This window comes from Schistocerca gregaria, chromosome 4, assembly GCF_023897955.1.
Source record: "Schistocerca gregaria isolate iqSchGreg1 chromosome 4, iqSchGreg1.2, whole genome shotgun sequence".
Taxonomy (NCBI): domain Eukaryota; kingdom Metazoa; phylum Arthropoda; class Insecta; order Orthoptera; family Acrididae; genus Schistocerca; species Schistocerca gregaria.
This window is the reverse complement of record NC_064923.1, coordinates 770,856,400-770,882,672: the sequence shown is the minus strand read 5'-3', so window position 1 is coordinate 770,882,672 and position 26,273 is coordinate 770,856,400. Positions and strand designations below refer to the sequence as shown.

Sequence of the window (26,273 nt, the reverse complement as noted above, 5' to 3'; positions counted from 1 at the left end):
AAACTTATGATATTTTCTGATGGTGACCTATAAAATATTGGGGATACTAAAATGCATCCATAAGCTGACAGACATTTCAGCTTTGCATTTGTAATCAATCAGAAATCTCAGGAAATACTTTAGGAATGTGATTTGGCTTTAAGTAATACATAGAGTGATTCATGAGGAAGATTTGTGTGTGTTGTTTATAAGTACTTCATGTTAATTGGCTGGGCTATGATGAAATGAATTCCCCTGCCACAGTGAAAATGACACCTTTGCCATCTAGATGTGATATACATAAGGCCGTCTGACTACTGCACTATCCCAGTGCTAGCATCACCCATCTTATTTCTACATCCACATACAAACATCCCCTGATGGTCTGTGCTTATGAAACATACACTATCAATGATGTCACACACACCTCCAGCTGATAGAAGATATACCATTGCCAGAGTAGCACTGCTTCATCAGCTTGTCAAGGTACTGGAGCAACAGTTATGGCAATTAATTTACAATAAATGATTAGGCAACAGAACACCATCTCAGCTCTGGTGATGTCTCTGTACATTAATCAGTTTGAATCTCATGCCGGGCAATGAGCTATGGAGCTATGGCTCATCAAACTACCATCACAGATACACTTGACAATTTTGTCAGCATTGACATGCCCAACCACATTGGACAACAATAGAAGCCACTAACACATTCCATAGGCACGATGTTGGCTGTAGCCATCGGCCACCAAAACAAACAATACAGTTCCAAAAAGACATCACTAGCCCCCACCATGAAGTCAATGACCTCCGATGCCACTAACACATTCCCTATGCACAATATTGGTTGCAGCCATTGGATGCCAACACAAACCATGCAGTTCCAAAGTGACATCACTAGCACCCACTATGAGGACAATGACCTGCGACAAGTCACAACAAACTTGACCCTGCCTGGTGACAGCATTATACCGGCAGCTTATTCGATGCGACCCCAGCTGTGTTGGTTCCACATTCAGTTTGGTGGCAAAGTGTGACACTGGATGATGCTGTACAATCACCCAAACTCAAAACACTGTCTGCAATAGGCACTCCAGATCACTGCATTTGCTCAAGTGTATATAGTTAAAACTCATGGGTCAAACCAGTTTTGCCAAAGTTCTAAATGACAAAGCTGGACTGTACAAGCTAACTCATTTAACAAATCAGCAAATCAGAAATGAGTATTATTCTAAGGGAGAATTTAGCCAATAGAGATTCCTACACTGGTTGTCCCATATGTTCATAATCTAGGGCATGGATTTCCTCTGTCACTTTGATTTCCCCCTGGATCTGACATGATGAATCCTTCACCAGACCAATAGTGTAGAATCTGTATGAGGCATCACTGGTAGTTCGCCACTACATGCGCAATCATCTTTGGAAGACAGCACTCCCCAAGCACTTTGTCCGTGCTCCACACATGACAGCCGTCTACATCTACTCAACGACTCTCAGACATAGACAAGTGATAAAGGAGAAACTCAGACTAAGCAATGAGAATCATGTACTTCATGCCACAATTATTTCTTTAGGAACTGAGTTAGATGCTGTATCTTCCTATCTGCAACACCTTAAGCAGTAACAACAACACCATTCCAGCATAACCAACATGTATGAGACAGCAAAAGCGGTGGTGTCAGCTACACACACACATATCAGCCGAGACAGAATGCAGTGCACAAGCCACCATACATACGGGTTGGTATGATGAATTTTTGCTGCAATGCAGATGCATACTCAGTGTGTGATGCTTCTACCCAAGACTTGTGTGTGTGACCTTCCAAGAGAGAGGTATTGGACATGAGCTGATCATAAAATCAACGCTACATCCAGCTCCCTCAGTCTGCAACAAAGCGCACAGACTGATTACTGAATGGCTGCTAGCATCCAAAACTGCTATTGATGAACCATTTCAAACTGGCATTATCCGTCAGTCAGACCACTTTTGGGCTTCACTTATATGCCTCATTCCCAAATAATATGGAACACGTAAGTTATGTGCTGATTATTGGGCTCTCATACACACAATTCCTTACACCTAGTCAATACCAAACGTTCAAGAATTCACTCATACCATAGCAGATGTTTCTATGTTCAGTGTTCTAGATTCTAGAAAAGCTTACCTGCAAATTCCCACGGCTACATAGGACACATTCAAGACAGCAGTCGTCACACCATTTGCATGCTCTTAATTTTTGCTCGTGCCTCACTGTTTGAAAAATGCAGCTGAAACATGAAAACACTTCATTGTTTCCTTTCTGTTATGCATACTTGGATGATATACTGGTTTTGTGGCCTTTTACAGGAACACAAGGAACATCTCGCTCTCATTTACAAGCCTCTTGGGCATTTTGGTGTTGTGATAGATGATGACAAATTACTTAGGAAATACAAAGTAATGTTTCCGGGCCTATGTGTTAGTCACAATGGCATCACCCCATACACCACAGCACAGAACTCATCAGTCAGCTTTCTTGGCCTAAGATTTCTCATCAGTTACACCAGTTTCTTGGAATGATTAATTTTTACAGATGTCACTTACCCCATAAGCAACCATACAGGGACTGCTGACAAATGCACTGGCCGGCAAACATATGTATAGCAAGTGTGGCCTCATATGCACCCCTCAAATGCAATAAGCATATGACCAAATTAAACTCAGTTTATCACATGTTACAATATTTACTCATCCACTTATAACAGCTCTCTTGTCAATTACTTCTGATGTGAGTGACACCACAGTTAGAGTAGTTCTTAACAGACAGCATCAGATGATCAACGACCATTATGTTAATTCTCCCAGAAGCAAACTGGGTCTGAACATGTGTGATGAGTGTGTGATAGAGAACTGCTCATGGTATACAAAGCAGTGCAGCATTTCAAAGAAGATATTGTGGGCAGACTGCTTACTATTCATACTGACTACTGACCTCTGGTGGATTCCATATTAATCCAGCAAAAGACTGCTCTCCACATTGTTTCTGACACTTGAGTATCTCACACGGTTTACAACTGATATCCAGCACATCATCAGGGTTGTTCATCTCCAGCACAAACTTCCAAGCGGAAAAACATACATAAGGGAACCGGGGTGGCACCAGATGGGAGAACTATAAATCAAATAGACCATGTTGCCATTGATCTAAGAGCCAAGATACGGCAATTCAGCATAGATCGCTCAGAGTGGTTGGTGGGTCACATCGTCCATAAACAACCCTTTTCAGTCTATCCCAGGCAAGTTCGATAGGGTTCATATCTGGAGAACATGCTGGCCACTCTAGTCATTATCCTGAAGGAAGTCATTCACAAGGCATGTACAGTGGGGGCATGAATTGTCGTCCATGAAGACAAATGCCTTGCCAATATACTGCCGATATGGTTGCAATATCAGTTGGAGGATAGCGTTCATGTATCGTACAGCTGTTATGGCGGGTGCCTTCCATGGCCACCAGTGCCATACGTCGGCCCCATATAATGCCACCCCAGAACAGCTGGGAACCTCCACCTTGCTGCACTCACTGGACAGTGTGCCTAAGACGTTTAGCCTGACCAGGTTGCCTCCAAACATGTCTCTGACATTTGTCTGGTTGAAAGCATGAGTGACACTCTTTGGTGAAGAGAATGTGATACCAACCCTGAGCGGTCATCCGGCATGTTGTTGGGCCCATCTGTACCACGCTGCATGGTGACGTGGTTGCAAAGATGGACCTCGCCATGGATGTCAGGAGTGAAGTTGCGCATCATGTGGCCTATAGTGCACAGTTTGAATCATAACATGATGTTCCGTGGCTGCACAAAAAGCATTATTCAACATGGTGGCATTTCTGTCAGGGTTCCTCCGAGCCATAATCCGTAGGTAGCGGTCATCCACTGCAGTAACAGCCCTTGGGCAGCCTGAGCGAGGCATGTCATCAACAGTTCCTATCTCTCTGTATCTCCTCAATGTCCGAACAACTCCGAGGCACCTGGACACTTCACTTGTTGAGAGCCCTTCCTGGCACAATGTAACAATACAGATGTGATTGAATTGCAGTATTGACCATCTAGGCGTGGTTGAACTACAGACAACACGTGCCATGTACCTCCTTCCTGGTGGAATGACTGGAAATGATTGACTGTTGGACCCTCTCTGTCTGAGAGGTGCTGCTCATGCATGGTTGTTTACATCTTTGGGTGGGCTTAGTGACATCTCTGAACAGACAAACGGACTGTATCTGTGATACAATGTCCACAGTCAACGTCTGTCTTCAGGAGTTCTGGGAACTGGGGTGATGCAAAACCTTTTTTGATGTATGTATAAGGCATATCATCATTGATGTAGAAACAGACTTCAGAGGACAAAAGACTAGGGAAATTTTCTGAAGGCAAAGCACCTCTGCAAAGCCCAACAGGCCAAGCATAAATTTGTCAAAGATTTCCATGATCCTAACAAAAGATAGTGATATAGCTGAGAGATGGAAAGAGTACCTTTGACAGCTGCTAAATTGTGATGAACCTGAACTGCAGTTTAATTTCCAGTACTCAAGTACAGCTAATGCAGATTATCCCCCACCTATCCTGGATGAGATAAAAACCAGAATTAGACACCTTAAGCAGAATAAGAGTCCAGGTGAAGATGGAATACAGGCTGAAATGATCCGTCGGAGAAGCAGAGAAACTTGCAGAAAAAATACACCAACTGATACAGATAATATGGACCAAATAATAACTACTAGCAGAATGGAAAACAACTTTGATTTGTCCAATACATAAGGGTGACAAGCTGAAATGTGACAACTATCGATGAATCGCCTTGCTTAACATCTGCTTTAAGATCCTGTCCAATTGCCTCATACATAGAATTCATCCAGTGGCAGAATCGGTGATTGGAGAGTACCAGGGAGGTTTCTGGCCAGGGTGGTCAACAGTAGACCACATCTTCAATCTCCGGCAGCTCACTGAGAAACTGGGTGAATATGGTAAAGATTTGAATATTTTATTCGTTGATTTTAAGAAGGCCTATGATTGTATACATCGCAGGAGCCTGCTCAGCTGTTTAAGGGAGTTTGGCATGGCAGAGAAACTCATCAATCTGATAAAGATCTGTCTGAGTGAAACACATGCAAACGTGAAAATGGGAAATCACATAACTGAGGAATTTGAAATTGTGACAGGACTCATACATGGAGATGGGTTGTCTCCTATCCTGTTCAGCTTTTCCCTCGAGAAGATCATACACGAGACCTCCCAAGAGAACAAAGGGATTGAAATCGAAGGAAAGAGACTGGCATACATGGCCTATGCAGACAACATATGTTTACTCTCTAGGTCTGAAGAGGAGTTGGAGCAAATGACCAGAGCAGTAAAGGAGGCTGCCAGCAAATTTGGGCTAAACATAAATGAAGCCAAGACAGAGTAGCTCATTATGACACGTGGTCAGAGTCAGACAGCTGGTCATCTACAATCACTGCAGGTGGGAGACCCATCCTACAAGAGAGTGCATGAATTTAAATACCTAGGGGCACATTTCACTGAAAACTCATCTTGTGAAGCAGAGATCAGTGACAGAATACAAGCAGGAAACCGATCTTGCGACAGCCTAGCACAACTGCACCAGTCCACATATTTCTCCAGGGAATCCAAGATTCGACTATACAAAACCCTGATCCACCCGTTGTTCTATATAACTGCGAAATATGGAGTATGGAGAAACAGGACTTCCATAAGCTCCTCGGTTTTGAGAGAAAAGTGCTTTGGAAGATCTTTGGCCCGGTTCTGGATGAAGACATAGGGGAATGAACGATCAGACACAACCAAGAGCTTGAGAAACTATACCAGCAGCCCAAAATAGCAGGAACTGTCAAAGCCAAAGGAATGCAGTGGGCTGGTCATGTGGCCCAGATGGAAGATAACAGGTGGCCCCTAAAGCTCCTGGATTTAACACCTACAGGAAAGAGACCCCCAGGGAGACCCAAGAAGCATTGGAGAGATGGCCTCCATGAAGAGTTAAACCAAGCATCAATATATGTGGATGGATGGCGGATAGCAACAATGGACAGAGTACAACGGAGGTGGAAACTTGTATCAGTGTGTGGTCCACTGGACCTGATCACATAAAGAATAAGAAGAAAAAGAAGAGGAAGAACAACCAACATTTCAGAGACATGGACAACATCTTGGCTGACTATCTCTCTTGAGCGCAAGCGCTTTCAGTTGACATTAATTATGGGGAGCTGGCCATCAGACAGCAATATGATACACAACTATGCAACCTCCTGCAAGATACCATGACTATTCTGAAGCTTGAATAGTCCACCATTGTTGGTTCCACTGCCCAAGTCTGAATGAACAAAACACCCTTAGGCCACTGGTTCCAGTCAGTGCGCGTAAACCTAAACTAGTCACTGACTGGTTTGTGTGGCCAAAAGTGAAAAGAGGCTTGAAACTGTGGACTTAACCTTTCACAGCTTGTCAGTGCGGCAAGGTCAGATGACATGCACTGCTGCCACAAACTCAATATGAAATACCTAAAGCCTGGTTACAAAATGTTCGTCTTGAACTGGTCATCATCCTCCTAGAGCCTGAAGGCTTCTGATACATCGCTCCCCCATCGATTGTGTTATCCGCTGGTTCAAAGCCACCTCCTTGATGGAAAAAAATGGTAGAGATGATGATGGAACATTTGCCAACTTGTGGATCTCACAGTTAAGCTGGCTGACCTCTATCATTACCAACAATGGGCGTTAATTTAATTCTGCACTACCATATGGACCTGATAAACGTCATGGTGTCCAGTGCTACTGCACCACAGCTTACTACCCAGAAAGCAATGGTTTAGTGATCAAGGCAGCACTTATGTGCCATGGCAGCCAGTGGACAGAATCCTGTGTGTCTTTAGGTATACACTTTTTGTGTACAGATAACATCTCCATAGCTCTTTAGCAGAAATTCTGTATGGTGAACTACTCACTCTGCCAGCAGACTTTGTTTCACTTGTGCAGCCATCAGCAAGAATGGAGCTATCTGCTCTCATCAACATCAACATCTACATCTATGCTCTGCAAACCACCATGAAGTGCGTGGCAGAGGATACGTCCCATTGTACCAGTTAATAGGCTCTCCTCTCACTCCATTCACATATGGAGTGCGAGAAGAATGACTGTTTGAATGCCTCTGTGTGTGCTGTAATTATTCTAATCTTGTTCTCACGATCCCTATGTGTGCGATAACTAGAAGGTTGTAGTATATTTCTCGAGTCATCATTTAAAGCCATTTCCTGAAGGTTTCGTAGCAGAGCTTTTTGGGATAGTTTACGTCCATCTTCAAGAGTCTGCAAGTTCAGTTTCTTTGGCATCGCCGCGACACTCTCTCATAGGTCGAACGAACCTGTGACCATTCATGCTGTCCTTCTCTGTATACTTTCAGTGTCTCTCATTAGTCCTATTTGGTATGGAATCCACACTCTTGAGCAGTGTTCTAGAACAAGTCACATGAGTGATTTGTCAGCAATCTCCTTTGTAGACTGACTGGACTTCCCCAGTGATCTAACAATAACCTGAATTCCACCACCTGCTTTACCCATGACTAAACCTATGTGATCATTCCAATTCATATCCCTACAAAGTGTTTCAACCAGGTATTTGTAAGAGTTGGCTGATTCTAAGAGTGACTCATCGACATTGTAGTCATAGGATACTCCATTTCTTCATTTTGTGAAGTGCAAAATTTTACATTTCTGAACATTAAGGGCAAATTGCCAATCTCTGCGCCACACTGAAATCTTATCAAGATCTGACTGAATATTTATGCAGCATCCATCAGATGGTACTTCATTATAGATAACTGCATCACCTGCAAAAAGCCTGATTTTACTATTAATATTTTCAGTGAGGTCATTAATATACAACATGAACAACTAGGGTCTAACACACTTCCCAGGGATACAGCTGAAGTTACTTCTACATCTGATGATGGCTCTCCAACTAAGAAAACATGCTGTGTCCCTCCTACCAAAAATTGCTCAATCCAGTCACAACACCAAATCATTGTACTTTTGAAAATGAGAGGACATGTGGTACTGAGTCAAATGCTTTCTGGAAATCAAGAACTACTGCATCTGCCTGACAGCCTTGATCATAAGCTCTCAGTATGTCACATGAAAAAAGTGTGAATTGGGTTTCACATTATTGATGTTTTCAGAATCCATGCTGAGTGACAGGGAGGAGGTCATTCTGTTCGAGATTACAAAATGTTTGAGCTCAGAATATGTTATAATATTCTACAGCAAATTGATATCAAGGGTATTGTAAAGTAGTTTTGCTACTGCCCTTCTTGTAGAAGGGTGTGACGTACACTTTCTTGCAAGAACTGGGCATGGTTTTTTGTTTATGGGATCTATGTTAGATTATAGTTAGAAGAGGGGCTAACTCAGCCACTAGTTCGATATAGAATTGAAAACGGTTCCATTGGGCCCTGGTGCTTTGTTCAGTTTTAACAGTTTCAGCTGTTTCTCAACACCACTGACACTAATACTTATTTCACTCATCTTTACAGTGGTACAATGATTAAATTGGCTGACTTCTCCTGGGTTTTCTGTATAAGGGAACATTTGAAAATAGAGTTAAGCATTTCAACTTTTGGTTTGCTACCGTCAGATGCAGGTCCGTCGCATTTGCTAGGGACTGGACACTGACTTTGGTGCCAAAAACAGTCTTTACATATGACCAGAATTTGTTTTGGTTTTGTGGAAGATCATTTGAGAATATTCTGCTGTTATAGTCTTTGAAGGCTTCACACATTGCTCTCTCAACAGTCAAATGTGTTTCATTCAGCATCTCTCTATCTGTAATCATATGCTTTGTTTTATACCTATTATGTAGCAGTCTCTGTTTCATTAGAAGTTTTTTTCAATGACTGTATATCAAGGAATGTCACTCCCATTAAGAACTCATACTGGGAGCATATCTAGCCAGTGCATGGTCAATTGTTCTTTTAAACTTGATCATAATTCCCCTACATGCTGCTGTCCTGTGCTGAAAGTTTCAATTTCTCATTGAAATGTGACACTATTGATTTTCTATCTAGTTTACTGAACATATATACTTTCTGCATGTTTCAGTTGCCTATTGCACTTTATTAATCATTGTTCGTCATGGTCACTGATACCGTTTTTGATTTTGATGGGCTCAAAGAGATCAAGTCTGTTTGTTACCTTTAGATCTAATTTATTTCCATCATGAGTGGAATTCCAAATTATCTGTTCTAGGTAGTTTTAAGGGAGGCATTTAGTAATGTTTTACAGGATGTCTTATCATACCCACTACTAACAAAACTGTAATTTTTCCAACTGATTGTTGGGTGATTAAGGTCTCCACCACTTATTAGAGTATGATTGGGGAACTTATGTACAGGTGAACTGAAGTAGTCTCTAAAGTTTTTGGTTACATCAGGAGGTGAGCTTGGTGGACAAAAGAAGGATCCAATTATCATTTTAAGCTCACCCCTGATACTGAGTCTTGCCCAGACAATCTCACATGCAACTTCACTTTCGGTCTCAGTGGATTTGAGTTACCTGTCTATTGTGGCAAATTCACCATCTGCATTTCCTATTAGCCTATCCTTTTGATGTACACTCAGATTTTACACAAAAATCTCACTGCAGTCAGTTTCAAGTTTCAAGTTTCAACCAGCTTTCTGTATCTAGTATTATGTGAACTTAACTGCGTTATATGAGCACGTCAAACTGTGGCACTTTGTTGCAAATGCTTTGGCAGTTAACCATTGCAATTTAATCCTCTCACCTGTGCTAGGTATTTCTTTTGACCTTACACTCATACTTCTGGGTTTTCTACAGTTATTGTTATATGGATTGCATAGAGAGTTGCCTTCTCTTAAAACCCTTGTGTGCACCCCATAGTTAGGGATTGGATAGAGAGTTACCTAATCTAAAAAATGATTGTGTGCACCCCATAGTTAGCTACTGGAGTAAGAGTCTCTGATGTGTAAGGGACCCCTACAGTTCTCAACCCTATGGCACAAGTACAGGAAGTTGCAGCCTAGCTTGTCACAGAACCTCTGAAATCTTGGGTTCAGTCCTTTCACTCAGTTCAGAACCAGGTGATCATGAGCATTTCTCAGGACAATGCTGTAAATTGTGAGTCTCATTGAAACTTCATGTGCAAGGCTGGTCTTCTTAACCTTCTTTGCCTGTTGTTGGAATGATCCAGTTATGACCTTGGAGCCCAGGTGACAGGCATCATTTGTTCCAACATGTGCCCCAATCTGCAGCTGGTTGCACCCTGTTTCTTCAATGAAACAACACAATTCAGGGCTCGAGATACCTCCACCACAGGCACACAGCTCACCAAAAATGTTTGTTCACCAAGCCTAACAGACTCTGAATGTGTCAGGTAGTAGAGGATACCATTCGACATGCACTGCAGCCACAATATTTAGATCCTCAGAGGGTACTACAATGAGGAAACCTTCAATATTTTACCACATGGCAAGCCAACCACTGTTTCAGTGAAATACCTTAAAACTGCATGGATTTTCCATGTACTACTGTCACATCAAATGCAGAGGCTGCACGGACTGACAACAGTATCAAGTAGCTCCAAAGTACAACACATGCTCAAAGACAACATTTACATCTGTGCCACATGACAATTCTTCCTGCAGTTCTCCACACTCCAGAGGGAGGAGTGAGGTTGGGGTGGGGTTTCTGTGGGGTCTCACTATTCATAATGCAAGTGTGATTGAGTAAGATTGTTTGGCAAGCATTTTCTGTTGCCGTGTGATGAGAATCTTGACACTTTTAGTTCACTCTGAAACACTGTCTAGTGTACATGCGTTGGAGTTTTCTCTCTGTGCGGTTAATGAGCTGTATTATAACAGGATCAGTCTGCTCTCCGTATTTCATGACAAGCTTTTCTTCAAGGAAATTCCACAAATTCCTTTGCACCAGTCTGCATACATCCACTATCAAGTATCATTGACTGGTTGTCTGGAAATTGTCTCACCCTCAATTGCAAAAAGACACAACATATTCAGTTTTGCACGTATAGGGATACTACACCAAGGATGAGTGTAACACATGGTTAGGAAATAATAAATAGGGTGCGACTTCAAAATTCTCAAGGGTCTCAGGGTGAGATAACTGAGGAAGTTTACATATTTTTATTCAGTAATGCCATATGGAATAATGTTATGGGTAATTCATCTTTAAGAAGGAAAGATGTGCTGTAAGAATAATGTGTGGTGCTCACCCATGATCATCTGTTAGAGGTGTTAGGCATTCTGACTACTGCTTCACAGTATATTTATTCCCTTATGCAGTTTTTTGTAAATAATCGACTACTGTTCAAAAGGAACAATTATGTTCATAATTACAATACCAGAAGGAAAAAGGACATTCATTGCTCCACATTAAAGTTGTCATTAGCACAAAAATGGGCGCACAATGATGCAACAAAAAATTTTGAAGACTTACCTGGGCTGACAAGCAGCAAACTAAAATTTGAAAACAAACTGAGAAAGTTTCTCCTTAACAACTGCTCCTATTTGGTACAAGAATTTCTATTACTGAAATTTGTAAAAGGTGATGGTTATGAATTACTAACTCACATGTGTATATCTTTTTTATTTTTGTAATGAAAATAAAAATTAAAAATTGGAAATGTTGAGAATGTAACTGTATGCACTAATTAATTTGTAATGTGAATGTAAAATGAATCATTCCACATCATTATGATCTATCATGCAAAATGATACATGAAAATGTAAGTAACTAACTGAACGTTAGATAAGGAGGAAAATTTGTGTGAAAATTCTCTAGTGTCTTGTATTGTGATTGTGTGGATCGCAGTTCAGATAGAATTGATTTTTGTTGTCTCCAACAAAAAACATTGAGGACCAAATGTACTGGGGAATGGATGCAAAAATTCTAAGATCTTTAAAAAGACCTCACCAGATGCACAGTTATATATTTTATATGATAAATTTACTGCTCACTTCTGCTGAATAAATCCTTTATTTACTTAAGGTGCACTGCCTGAGATGATAATTCCAAAGACAACAGGAAGTGAAAATTTGCAAAATCAAACAACACTCTTGTCTTTAGATCAACGCAATGACAGACACTTCTAAGGACAAATCATGCTCAACTGAGCTTCTTGATCAGTTTATCCATGTTATCTTGTTATCAAGCTGAGCTTCAAGGAATTTTACACACAGTGTTTTGTTTAATGTATTATTACATCTGCTGAGATTAAAACTTAAATCATTTTGTCATGAAACAGTTCTAGATCTTTGCAACTGTTATCTAGTGATGTTGATAGTCACCTATTGTTTGTCTTTGCCTAGCTTCAGGTTGTCTGTTGATTTTATTAAAGGAAATATTGTGTGTGATGTTTATAGTAGCCTCATCAGTATTCTTGTAGAATGTTAATTGTTATTAAATAGTCTGTATGTGGATTGAGAACTATATGTTCTAAGGCCTTACACAGTGCCAGAAGAATACAAATCCAGCTGTAGTCAGAGTGTGGTGTGGCAGAGTCCTTTGTTGATTGTGGTTTCCAGGCTACTGGCAAAATGTGGGAGTCAGAAAGCAGGTGAAGATATCTGTTGTTGTTGTTGTTGTTGTTGTTGGCAGTAGTGGACCACTGAAGACTTGATCTTTTGCAACATATGTAAAATAGGTGATTATGTAATGTGCAGGATAGATTACTTGTTGTGTTGTAACATACTAAAGGAATATTTTTTGCTTATATTGTCACCTGCTTCTATGGTAATCAATGCATATTATAAAAAGGGATGTGTCTGTGTATCTGTGTTCCACATCTCCTTCTAAATTGCTGGTCTGATTTCAGTCAATATGTTATTGCCAGGCAACAATCTCTGTGAGGGTGAGAATCACCTCCTGTCAAATTGGTGGGGATGAAAAAGAAGTGTAGCCTTTACTCACCCTGTATTTGAGAATGAGAGCACTTAGTGACATGCAACAAATGTTACCTGTAATTTCAAAACTTTATTAATTTTTTTCTGGTTGACAATCCTTGCAAATGAAAGGAAAGAAGTTTATTGCATACTACTTTTACACTGTTCATGCATTAAAAGTATCATATGAGGCTTGATGCTTTAATTTGTTACTACTTTACTACTAACCATTTGTGACACTGTTGCAGACAGTATGCACATATAGCACTGAATGTAACTTTAAAATTACTCTATTGTATGAGAGACAGTTCAGGAGGTATGTCATCATAAACATTAAGCTCAAGGTCAGACGCTGCATGGTACAGGCGTGTACACAAAGCATTAAATAAATATGTGGGTGACGCCCCTTTTCGTGGGTAGTTTTATATATAGAAATTAGTCTTATTTTTTATTTAATCAAACAGTAGAAATTGATAGTTTCATTTCCTATAGTCAACTTACTCTTTGTTAAGCATGGTCTTTTATATCTTTTGGCTTTCTATTCTTCCATTTTGGACTTAACTGATCAAATATTGTAGATGAGGAAGTCATTCACATGTGAAATGGAAAATACCTTTCTGAATTTTGCACGAGGGTGGCAGTGCTACAGGTGACACCAAAAATTTCACAGTAACTGTTGTATTTCCCATAGGAAAAAATGACATGGTTATATTTTTCAGATGAATACAGAAGCTGCAAAATATGAAGAGCATGGCATGAACCATGCTGAAGGCTCTTGGCCGAAGAATGTTAATCCTAATGATCCAGAGGAAACGCAGAGATACAGGGACAAACAGATGAAGGATGAATCTTACCTGCAATCACTAAGAACTATTTGTGAGGTAAGTGTATATGTTTGATTCAGTAAAAATGTTGAATTTACCAAGATAGGTCATTGATTTCCCCAGAAATTGACAGAGCTGCTATATTATTCCAAGAAGAAAATAATATCAGTGTTGTTTACATCTGTAAAGTTTGCAAAAAACAGTTATGAATGTGCAGGGTTGGTTTGAGTGAATTTTTTGACAGGAGCAACATTTTAATTTAGAGCCCCACCCCCCATTTTTCCACTGTGCCATGTCATTTGGGTCCCCCCTTCCTTCCCTCCCTCATACATTACTTACTATTTCTTAGGCTTATCGTAAGACCATTAAATTAAATCTAAAGCTAGTGAGCATGGAAATTGGTTGTTTTCACTATGAATTATGATACACACTGTACACAAATTTTGTGCTAAGTGCACTTTTGGCTTCCTTGTAACCTTGGCATCCCGAGCAACTGCTTCTGTTGCTCAGGCTGTAAGCTGGCCCTGTAAATTTGAGCAGTTTGAAACTGTGTAACTGGTTAAAATATACCGGTATTGAAAGTTTCATCTTCACAAAGTTGAAACCATTTCATAGGTATGATAATGTTCAATTCACCAGTAAATTAAATTATTCATTTCTTGTCTTCATTTCAAGAGAGCTTTTATTTTTTAACATACGCTATTGTATGTAGCGCCGGATTAATGTACTTTCATTCATAACACTGTGGCTGTTATCAGGTACAGCTTACATGGAGTGTAAGCTCTAGAAGGTTTTACACTGATACTACCATGTAGTACATTCTAAATCAGACTGAAAGTTCTTGCAGAGGAAAGCAGCCATTATGAATACAGTATAAATTTTGGAAGGAATGTAAAAAAGCTGATAAAGAACTAAATATCATTTTATATTAAAAGATTCCAAGACTTACCAAAGCGCCGGTAGACAGGCACAATAAATAAAACACACAAACACACACACAAAATTTCTAGCTTTTGACGGTTGCTTCTTCGGGAAAGAGGGAAGGAGAGGGAAAGATGAAAGGATGTGGGTTTTAAGGGAGAGGGTAAGGAGTCATTCCAATCCCGGGAGCGGAAAGACTTACCTTAGGGGGAAAAAAGGACAGGTGTACACTCGCGCACACACACACACACACACACACACACACACACACACACACACACACACACACACACAGATATCCATCCGCACATACACAATTCATTTTAGATACAGATGCATGAGACTTTGATGTAGACATCAAAGAATGTTATTACAAAAATGTTGAAAAACAGGAACCACCATTAATTGTACAGCTTGATGAACCTAACCATTGAACTATCTAAAATGGTATGTATTCCTTTATCAAAAAGTGTTATTTCTTGAAAATTGTTCATTTAGAACTGACTTTTTAAGACAATTGCATCTCTGTAAAATCTGTAACGTAACATCTGTTACTTTGTATTTATAATAGGCAATCAGATGATGAGTTAAAGGTGAAAAGCATCATGACAGTTAATGAACAAAATCAGAGAAAAGCAGCAAGTGTTTTTAAGTAACCACATAGACTTTTTAAAGTCATTCCAATAGTTATTTCCATGTAGCACAGAAAGTGATCTTGCTTCACAGTTTGTAAATTTGACTTCTTCACAAAAATTCTGTTTTTAACTAATGTAGACAAAAGTATGTATGCTATTTTGTTGAATTATATTGTGAAAGAATTAAGTGAAGTAATTACTGTTGAAATGTTTCCTCAGTACTTCCATTACAGTTTTGCAGAATACTGCAAACTGTTAACTGGAGAGTAGGCTGCTGATGTCAAAATGTGTGGTTTTTTAATTTATTTTTTTGTTTATTTGCCTGTGTCTTGCCTTGAAAATCTCTCTCTTTCTCCAAATTGGCGTCCATCTATACTGTGTATGCCTCATATTGTTGACTTCTTCTTCTTCTTACCATATTGCTGAGTGCTGAAAACTCGACAGGAGACTGCTTCTGTGCACACTATTAATAGACAGAATTTTCTATTTTGTAAATCACTTATAACAATTTTTTTACACTCAAGAAAGAACTTCAAATGGCTCTCTGCCTGCTTGACACAAGTATTTCAAATACATTTGTGATGATCAGGGTCGCAGTTCATGGCAGCCCTACAAAACCAACATCTCTTCATTGTCACACCCATCTTCTTCCGTAGAGATTGGCACAACTCTGAGGCAGGGATCCCCTGTATGGAGAAAACATTAAAAACAGTGAGTATGGCCAAATGCAAGCCGCTGGCAGTGTCACTCCATCCAATAACAACACTCATTTGCATTGCCATTCAGTCAAATCCCATGCTCAACATGTGTGTCCCCTTTTCCATACCACATTAAATAAATTATCTTCGGCTGCCAATGATCATCGTTCATTGGTCCTAAATACCAAGTGCAACACCTCACTTAAATAAAGTGGTATATTACAGTCACTTGAAAACCTCTCTCTTTTTCCAAATCAGCATTGAGCTGTACTGTGTATACCATGTATAACACCTCAGATGAATGATGTCATCTTCCTTATAAAATTTACAAAACTCCATAACCAGTATATTAACAAATCTTCTCAGAAAATTCATAGCTAATCCATTATTTTTCAGGCCAAATTAACATGGACAGATTTTCACGGTCCAAGCCTATGAAACAATACTGGCATACGTATAATGATTAAGTACTTGAGAGAGTGACTATGAAGCATTGCGGGCTGCTGCAAGTGAAGCAACAGGTGTGCTCAGGAATGAGTCATGGCAGGCAGGCGATGAAACAATTACTAAATTGTGGACATAGTGTCCGCCAGTAACGAATATGTCAGACCGATCAGTATGGAAGGTGTAGTTATGCCAACAGAACAGAATGAAGGTGTCACAGTAGAATGCAGTGAATATGTTTCAGTAGATAATAATACCACAGGAAGAGAAAATGTGATCATATTTGTAGGCAAGGAAGAAAGCACCAACAATAGTTTAAATAATGATAAAATTTGGGAAAATGAATTGTTATGGAGTGCAAGTTGGTGTGAACAGGTTGATGATCTGTACCATGAGCTACAGCAGTGCCAGTGGGAGGATTTCAAAAGTTATTAACTGACGAGAAGGTTAGGTGGTAGGGAAAGGAGGAAAAAGGATGTTGACAATAGGATGTGGTCCAATAGTAATGAAGAAATGGAAATATTTATCACCGCACAAAGTTTGTGAGCAGCAATTGTTAAAGAGAGACAAATAATGAGGAAAAAGGTGTTGCACAAAATATGCGAGCTGCCAATAATGTTGAAATTAATGGTAGGAAAAGAAATTAAGTCACAATAAAAGAGAAGACAGGAGGAAGATAAAATACTCAGCATTACTGACAAAGCATTCCTTACTAATGAAATGCCAGTAAAACAAACTGTTCTCAATAAACAGGAAGAGGTAGATTTGGATGAATACTTATGAATTGTTGAAGTTCATGACGACTACACAAAATACGAAGTAAAGGTAGATGTCCTTAGAGCTGGATGACAGCCCAGATGAAGAACCTGCTGTGACAGAAAAATAACTAGTAATGTTAGAAGAAAACTGTGAACCTGAGAACTTACTTCCAGCTGTCTAATAAGAGCATTTCTGTTAAAACCAAATGGTGACCCAGAATGGTCAGACTGGAAGGTAGTTCAGGTAAGGAATGTATCGAAGTAATGGAAATCGAAGAATGTACAATGGAACATTATTTTGTACCAACAAAAAGATAGAGGAGCTGGCCAGTACTTATCTCAGATCAGTACAGCCGATAGATACAAAAAACAGAACATAAAATGTTTATCCTAGCTTTCGGAACTTTGTTCCTTCATCAGGGAGGAGAGAAGGGGAAAAAGGGAAAGTGAATTCAGTTACTCACAGGCCAGGTTATGAAGCAACAGGGGACAGATAAACAGGGAGGGTAGCAAAGATGGAGGCATGGGTGTCAGAGGGAAGCTAAAGATATTCTACTGTAAGTACTGTGCCAGCTTCAAACCAAAGAGGATGCATACAGAAGTAAAGAGGTATATAGTTTAATGATAAACACAACTATGTAGGATGAAAATATGCGTGAATGGCTAAAGAGGAAAGGGAAAGAGGAGAAGACTAAAGAGTAAATGGGAGTGAGGTTGGTTACCGTAAGTTCAGTCCAGGGGGATGGCGGGACGAAAGGATGTGTTGGAGCGCAAATTCCCATCTCCGCAGTTCCGAGGGACTGGTGTTGGGTGGGAGAAGCCAAATGGTACGTACAGTGTATCAGGTTCCTAGGTCCCTGGAGGGCATGCTCTGCTACTGGGTATTGGACATCTCCTAGGCGGACAGTTCGTCTGTGCCCGTTCATGCACTCAGCTAGTTTAGTTGTCCTCATACCAATATAAAAGGCTGTGCAGTACAAGCATGTCAACTGATAAATGGCATGTGTTGTTTCACATGTGGCCCTGCCTTGAATTGTGTATGTTTTACCAGTAGTGGGGCCGGAGTAGGTGGTTGTGGGAGGATGCATGGTCCAGGTTTTGCAGCGGGGTCAGTTACAGGGGTAGGAACCGCTGGATAGAGAAAGTGGTCTTGGAATATTGTAGGGTTTGAAAAGGATGTTACAGAGGTTAGGAGGGTAGCGAAAGGCAACTCTGGGTGGTGTTGGGAGAATATTGTCAAGGGATGATCTCATTTCAGGGCTTCACTTGAGAAAGTCATATCCCTGGCGGAGTAATTTGTTGATGTATTTGAGGCCAGGATAATAATGGGTGACAAGGGAGATGCTTCTGTACGGTCTGGGGGTAGGAACATTGTTGTTGTATGGGGAGCAATGTATTGCTCAGGAGCTCTGTTTGTGGACAAGGTCTGCAGGATACTTGCGGGAGAGGAAAGCACAGGTCAGGTTATTGGTGTAATTGTTGAGGGATTCGTCACTGGAGCAGATATGTTTTCCACAAATACTTAGGCTGTAGCGAAGGGAGTGTTTGATGTGGAACGGATGGCGGGTATCAAAGTGAAGGTACTGTTGTTTGTTTGTGGGTTTGATGTGGACAGAGGTGTGCATGTGAGCTTCAACAAGATGAAGGTGGCTTGGGTTTTGGAGAAGGACCAGGTGAAATTCAGATTCAAAAAGGAGTTGAGGATGAAGGGAAAAATCACAACAACGATAAAGGGCAACAAACATATAAATGGACAAAAGGGGACAAGAAAACCACAGAAATGCAAGAAATGGCAAAGCAGATTACCATGGGTGGCTGACCATGAGAATAAAAAAGGAGAAGCCAGCCACTCTGCAACACATTAAAACCTCCACCCTAGAAGCCCTAGGGAGGGGGACAAAGAGGGACAAAGGACATGCACTAAAACTTAGGTCAAATGATAAAACCCACCCTCACAAATAATCACCCGATGAGGCATTGTCAGATAAAATTAGTGGCAACGAGTCCAGTAACCCAAGATTTCGTTGCGAGCAGTCAAAGTGGGACAGTGCACCAGAATATGGGCCATTGTCAACTGGGCACCGCACTGACATTCAGGCGGGTCTTCACGGCGCAGGAGGTAACTGTGGGTTGCCCAAGTGTGGCCACTGTGGAGCCGGCAGAGGACAACTGATTCCCTGCGAGAGGCCTGCATGGAAGTCTTCTACACATTCGTAGTCTCCTTAATGACATCTAGTTTGTTGTGTATACTATTATGTCATTCCGCCTCCCAAAGCCAAAAAACCCTACGGCGTAAGTCAGAACACAGGTCAGGTTCAGAGATGCCCATCTCTAGAAGTGGTTTCCATGTAGCCTGTTTGGCCAGCCTGTCAGAAAGTTTGTTGCCTGGGATACCAACATGTCCTGGGGTCCACACAAACACCACTGAATGACAGGACCAGTCCAGGGCATAGATGGACTCCTGGATGGATGCTGCCAAAGGATGGCGAGGGTAGCTGGTCGATAGCTTGTGGGCTGCTTAAGGAGTCAGTACACAAAAGAAACAATTCCCCAGGGCATGAACTGATATACTGAAGTGCACGAAAGATGGCCACCAGCTTTGCAGTGAATATACTGCAGGCATTGGGCAAGGAATGCTGTTCAGAATGGTCTCTGTGGACGTAGGCGAAGCCAACATGACCATCAGCCATCAAGTCATCGGTGTAAACCATTTCAGAGCCCCGGAACACATCAAGAATCGAGAGGAAGTGACAGCGGAGAGTGGCAGGAGTAACAGAATTCTTAGGGTCATGCAAAAGGTCCAGACAAATCTGCGGCTTAGGTGTACGCCATGGAGGTGTATGCGAACAGACCTGGATGGGAGGTGGTAAAGGGAAGGACTCCAGTTCAGACAGAAGGGATTGCATGCAAACCGTAATTGTTAGCCCTGACCTGGGCCGCCGATGTGGGAGATGAACTGCTGCAGGTGGAAAAAGGAGGGGGTAATTCGGATGCTCGGGGGAACTACGAATGTGTGCAATGTAACTGGCAAGCAGTTGTGCATCTTGGATCTGCAATGGAAGGACTCCGGCCTCCACCAGTATACTGGTCACCGGACTCGTTCTAAAAGCTCCCGTCGCTAGGTGAACGCCACAGTGGTGCACTGGGTTGAGTACATGCAACACTTAGGGCACCGCCGAACCATAAAACAGACTCCCATAGTCAAGGCGAGATTGAACAAGGGATTTGTAGAACTGCAGCAGAAAAGAGCGAGCTGCACCCCATTTGGTGTTGCTTAGGCACCGGAGGGCATTGAGGTGCTGCCAGCACTTCTGCTTAATCTGATGAAGGTGAGGTAGCCAACTCAATCACGTGTTGAAAACCAGTCCTAAGAATCGGTATGTCCCCACTACAGTTAGTGAATCATCATGAAGGTAAAGTTCTGGTTCCGAATGAATGGTTCGACACCAACAGAAGTGCATGACACATGACTTAGCAGCCAAAAACTGGAAGCTGTGGGCGAAAGCCCATGACTGCACCTTGTGGATGGCTCCCTGTAGGCACCGCTCAGCAGCATCAGTACTGGTGGAGCAGCACAAATGCAGAAGTCCTCTGCATACAGAGAGGGTGAGACGGATGGCCCTACAGCTGCTGCTAGACCATTAATGGCCACAAAAAATAGTGATACACTCAATACAGAGCCCTGCAGGACCCCATTCTCCTGGATATGGAGGGGAACTATGGGAGGCAACAACTTGGACATGGAAAGTATGGAGTGACAGGGAATTATGGTTAAAAATTGGGAGTGGGTCTCAGAGACCCCACTCACACAATGTGGCAAGGATATGATCTCACCAGCTGGTGTCATATACTTTGCATAGATGAAAAAAGATGGCAGCAGGGTGTTGGTGTCTGGAAAAGACTGTGTGGATGGCAGACTTGAGGGATACAAGATTATCAATGGTAGAGCATCCCTGGCAGAAGCAGCTTTGACATGGATCCAGTAGGCAACGTGACTCCAGGACCCAACCCAACTGCCGAGACACCATACATTGCAGCAGCTTACAAAGAATGTTTGTGAGGCTGATGGGCTGATAGCAATCCACATCAAACAGGTTTTTACTGGGTTTGAGCACCAGAATGATGGTGCTCTCCTGTAATTGCAATGGAAAGATGCCATCGCACCCGATCTGGTTCAAGTTGGCTGGGAGATGTCGCTTGTAGTCAGACAAGAGATGTTTAATCATCTGACTGTGGATCCGATCTGGCCCAGGAGTTGTGTCGGGGCAATGTGCAAGTGCGCTGAGGGTTCACTGTGGCATGTAGTGAGCGAGAGGACTTTCCTTTCCATCCACTGTTTGAGGGTTCAAAAGGCTGGGGGGTAGTTCTACGATACAGAAGCTCGAGCATAGTGTTCAGCAAAGTGCTCAGCAATCGCGTTTGTGTCGGTATCTAGCACACCATTGATGTTAACACCAGGGACACCTGTTGGGGTGTGGTACCCAAAAAGACATCTGATCTTCCTCCAGACTTGGGAAGGTGACATGTGACACCACAATGGTCGACACGTACCTCTCCCAACACTCCTCCTTCTGTTGTTTTATAAGCTGGCATACACTGGCATGGAGCTGCTTAAAGACTATCAGATGCTCTAGAGAAGGGTGCCACTTAGTCACTGTAGAGCTTGCTGACTCCCTGTAATTGCCTCAGCGACTTCTGGTGCCCCCAAGGAACTGTCTTTAGCTGGGGGCACCCTAAAGAGTGAGGGATCATGTTTTCTGCCATAGAAACAATTGTGGTAGTCACCTGCTCGACCATCACATTGATGTTATCATTTGGGGGAGAGTCAACATTGACATCAGAGCTGAAAGTTTCCCAGTCCACCTTGTTTAAAGCCCATCTGGGCAGGCATCCATGGGCCTGATGCTGGGGCAGTGACAGAAAAATCGTGAAGTGGTCACAACCACACAGGTCATCACGTGCCCTCCATTGGATAGATGGGAGAAGTCCTGGGCCATAAATTGATAAATCCATGGCCGAGTAATTGCTTCGAGCCACACTGCAATGTCTGGTGGCCCCAGTATTTGAGAGGCAGCGGTCGAACTGAGACAGTAAAGTTTTGACGCCTGTGCCTTGGCCAGTGAGCACGGTGTCACCCCACAAGTGGTTATGGGTGTAAACAAATCCCAAAAGTAGGAAAGGTTTAGGGAGTTGATCAGTCAGTGCAGTTAATACATTCAGGGATATTGCACCATCTGGAGGAAGATATACATTGCACACAGTTATTTCCTATGTCATCCTTACTGTGACAGCCACAGCTTCAAGAGGGGTTTCAAGGGGCACAGTTTCACCACAGACTGATTTTAGGATATATATGCAAGCTCCACCTGACACTCTACTATAGTCACTATGGTTCTTGTAATATCCCTTATAGCCACTAGGGGCAGGGGTCAGCATTGCTGGGAACCAGGTTTCCTGAAGGGCAATGCAGAAAGCAGGTGTAGAGCTTAACAGGTGCTGCAGCTCAGCCAGGAGGTGGAAAAACCACTGCAATTGCACTGGAGGATGATGTCATCGTGAGACTAGGAAGGCGTGGAACATTCAGTGAGGCAGTTTACACCTCAGGGTCATCTGCTACCTTCGACTTTTTGCCTGAGCAATATATATCCCTTGTGTCTGAGGGTCCAGTGAGATTCATGTCCTTAGTGGACGCCAGAATCTCTACCCAATCCTCAGACACAGAGCTTTTAGGTATCGGTGGTGTGGGTGCCACTGCAAGTTCCTTGTTCTTGGGGTCTTCTTTTTTGATTTCTTGTGCTGTTCCTTGGGTTTCCCTGGCTGGGAGGACTTCACTGAATCAGTCTCTGAGACTGAGGGTGAGTGTGAAGCCCTATGACTAGGTGCTTTTGGGCTCTTCAGCCACTGGTGGGTGTCATCTTTCCCAGTAACAGAAATCTGGGAAGGGAGTGACCCAAGGGACCTCTTCCTAATGACAGGAGCTGAAGAAGCCTTATGCTTCTCTGGCTCCGAAGTGGTGACTGAAATCCCGGAAGTGGTGACTGAAATCCCGGATGGTTGGGGGGTTGTTGCTCCTGAAGTAGGTGGTGTGGGAGCAACAGGGAGAGAGGTTGCCCCCACCATCAAGGGCGCAGGTGTAGTCTCCTGGTTCTGAGAGGCGACAGGAATTCGAAGAACAGATGGAGCAACCTGTTCTTGTAGTGGCAGCATATGAGGAGGTCATAGCCAAAGGATGTAGGCACTCAAATTTCCTCTTAACCTCAGTGTAGGTCAGTCAGTCCAGGGTCTGATATTCCATGACTTTCCTCTCTTTCTGTAAAATCCTGCAGTCTGGTGAGCAAGGTGAATGATGCACTCCGCAGTTGCACAGATGGGATGTGAGGCACATCAAGTATTGTGATGCGATGAACATCCACAATCGTGACAGGTGGAGCTGGATGTATAACGGGAAGACATATGGCCAAACTTCAAGCACTTAAAGCACCGCATCAGGTGAGGGATATGTGACTTGACGTCACAGTGGTAGACCATCACCTTGACCTTCTCAGGCAATGTCACCCTTGAAGGACAAGATGAAGGCACCGGTGGCAACCTGGTTATCCCTCGGACCGTGATGCACACCAGATGAAATGAACACCTTGCTGCTCTAAATTGGTGCACAGCTCATCGTCAGACTGCAGAAGAAGGTCCCTGAGGAATATAATACCCTGGACCGTATTTAAGCTCTTATGAGGTGTGAGGGTAACAGAAACATCCCCCAACTTGCCACAAGTGAGTAATGCCCGTGACTGGGCAGAGGATGCTGTTTTTATCAAAACTGACCGAGAGTGCATTTTGGACAAGCCCTCCGCCTCCCCAAACTTGTCCTCTACATGCTCCACAAAAAACTGAGGCTTCATGGATATGAAAGATACCCCATAAACTCTCATACATACGAGATACCAGGGCGAATAAGCTTCACTGCTGTCCTTAGCCTGGTGTTCCTCCCACGGTGTGGACAGGGAGGGGAATGATTTGGAGTTGTATTTCTTAGCATTGTAGTTAGACTTTACTCACTTAGAAACTGCTGGCAGCGGACCACCGGAAAGAGATGACACACTACGCTTCATGGTGTGTCATCCGCCTTGATGCCGCCCACTCTGACCAGGGGCCTTCCCCACGGGCACCGCACAACCAAAGCAAAGGCCACCTGCAGGATGGCCAACGCCGGTAGTCCTGATGCCCCAGGGTGGCAGGCATCTACTCCTTGGCATACAAGGGGAGTTAACAGTGCAGGCATCAGCAGAGCCATCCCTGCGTTGTCAGGAGGCTACAACCAACAACAGGGTACATGGCGGCCCCATCACAATGGACTGGCTACTGTGCTGGATATGAGGTGCAAAGAAAGTCCATGGTCATCGTCAGCACAGAAAATGACACTGCATAGTGCATGGTGGAAAATGGAGAATGGGTGGGAGTGCAATGAGACTATGAGAAAGTGGGCTAAAGATCTCAATGCACGATGGACACGATGCACCATGTAAGTCACCCTTCCCCAATTGGCTTGCTCTTTGGGAAAATTTTGAAAAATTGAGGTCAGACCTTACAGGGGACCATCACATAAAGGCCGAAACGTGTGAGACTCCTTTTAGTCACCTATTACGACAGGCAGGAATACCTAGGGCCTATTCCAACCCCCGGACCCACAGGGGAACTCGAAACCAAAACATCCATCAGATATAGTTAAAGAATATGTGGACAACATCCCTAGGGATGAAATTAGACCTCTTTAAAACTTGTTATGATAAAATTAAAAAAATGAAATTATACTGTCTGTAGTAGCACATACTGCCACCATAAGTAGAGGGCATGGGGCATGCTCATTTCAGAATCAACCAATTATATTTACAAATGTAAGTATATTTGTAATGGTTCATTATGTAGTGTGTGGTGGTTCCACCTGCTTTTATTTATTCAACGATTGATGATTGTCCTCAGTGTTGATGTACTTCATTGCTACACTGGCTAAAAGATGGGTTGTGGATTCCGACACATACTGCTGTAAATTATGTAGCTGACAGGTGCACAGTTGCGTTTCACAGTACTTTAATTTACACTTTGGACAATCCCCAATATTACACAGTTATATGGTCAGTGCACTATTATTTAACCTTTCCAAGAGCCTCATTAATAGTTTGCAGGTGAAACTTCACATACTGCTATGATAGTTTACTGTTGAACAGCTATGAGCAGTAAAACCTAAACACATAGTTCATAGTTCTTGAAGAATAATCAGGTACATATGGAGCAGACACTGTCCACTGTTTTTACACACAGCCTAATTGTTTAATGCTTGTTCCACAGTTAGTGTGAGGAATTGTTGTTGTTCTAACCAGCACAGGTTACTCGCCTGGAACTCGGCCATGAACTGACTTTCTCGTGACCAAAAATCAGGCCCTTATATATCATAATAATAATAGGTACTGAAACTACACATTGTTCGAAGTTTAATTTACAGATATTAGAATTAAAACCTAACTTCTTTGATTAACTCAATACATTAAAAAATTACATCTTTTTAACAGTTTCTTCTACTACGAGGTTTAGGCCGAATCATTTGTTTAAATCATGAAATTAACAAATATAGTTGCGCAAACAATACTTTTGACATAACTGTTAATTACTTTGGAATTAATGAAGGGCTGGCTTTGCTAACATATTTATGAACAGAGCCAAATAGACATTTTAAGAATACTAGCATTTCGTCTTCCAAATGTCTACAGTTATTACAGAATTTATATTTGTTTATACATTAACAGTAGAATTTAAGTTATGAAACAATCAGTGATTTTGCCCTATAATGAAAGATACTAACTAGTAATAGTCAAAATAAATTAGAAAATCAATTACATACATAAATCTAAGCACAAAAATAAATCTGGTGTTATATTCTTTAAAACTGAGGGACAATCTTTCTCTTTTACAAAAATGCAGATTATATCCACATATGCTAATGGTAAATAGTTAAAAGTAACAAAACCAATTTAATGAAGCAGGTGGAAAAACAAGAGGTGTATTAAAA

The 26,273-nt window shown here is 42.1% G+C and overlaps 1 protein-coding gene and 1 long non-coding RNA gene across 3 annotated transcripts in view; one reads left to right on the top strand and one right to left on the bottom strand.

Annotated features, from left to right (window-relative positions):
* Positions 1-13,654: 13,654 nt before the first annotated feature.
* The window catches only part of LOC126267918 (dynein intermediate chain 3, ciliary-like), a 217,311-nt gene continuing 204,692 nt past the window's right edge, over positions 13,655-26,273 (top strand). Inside the window, exon 1 of the mRNA XM_049973228.1 lies at positions 13,655-13,816. Coding sequence (XP_049829185.1) covers positions 13,655-13,816 — 162 coding nt within the window. The remainder of the gene's footprint in view (positions 13,817-26,273) is intronic.
* LOC126365947 (uncharacterized) overlaps positions 15,782-26,273 on the bottom strand; it is a 72,783-nt gene continuing 62,291 nt past the window's right edge. For both annotated transcript variants that reach the window (XR_007566275.1, XR_007566274.1), the window contains exon 3: positions 15,782-16,001. This is a non-coding gene — a long non-coding RNA (uncharacterized LOC126365947). The remainder of the gene's footprint in view (positions 16,002-26,273) is intronic.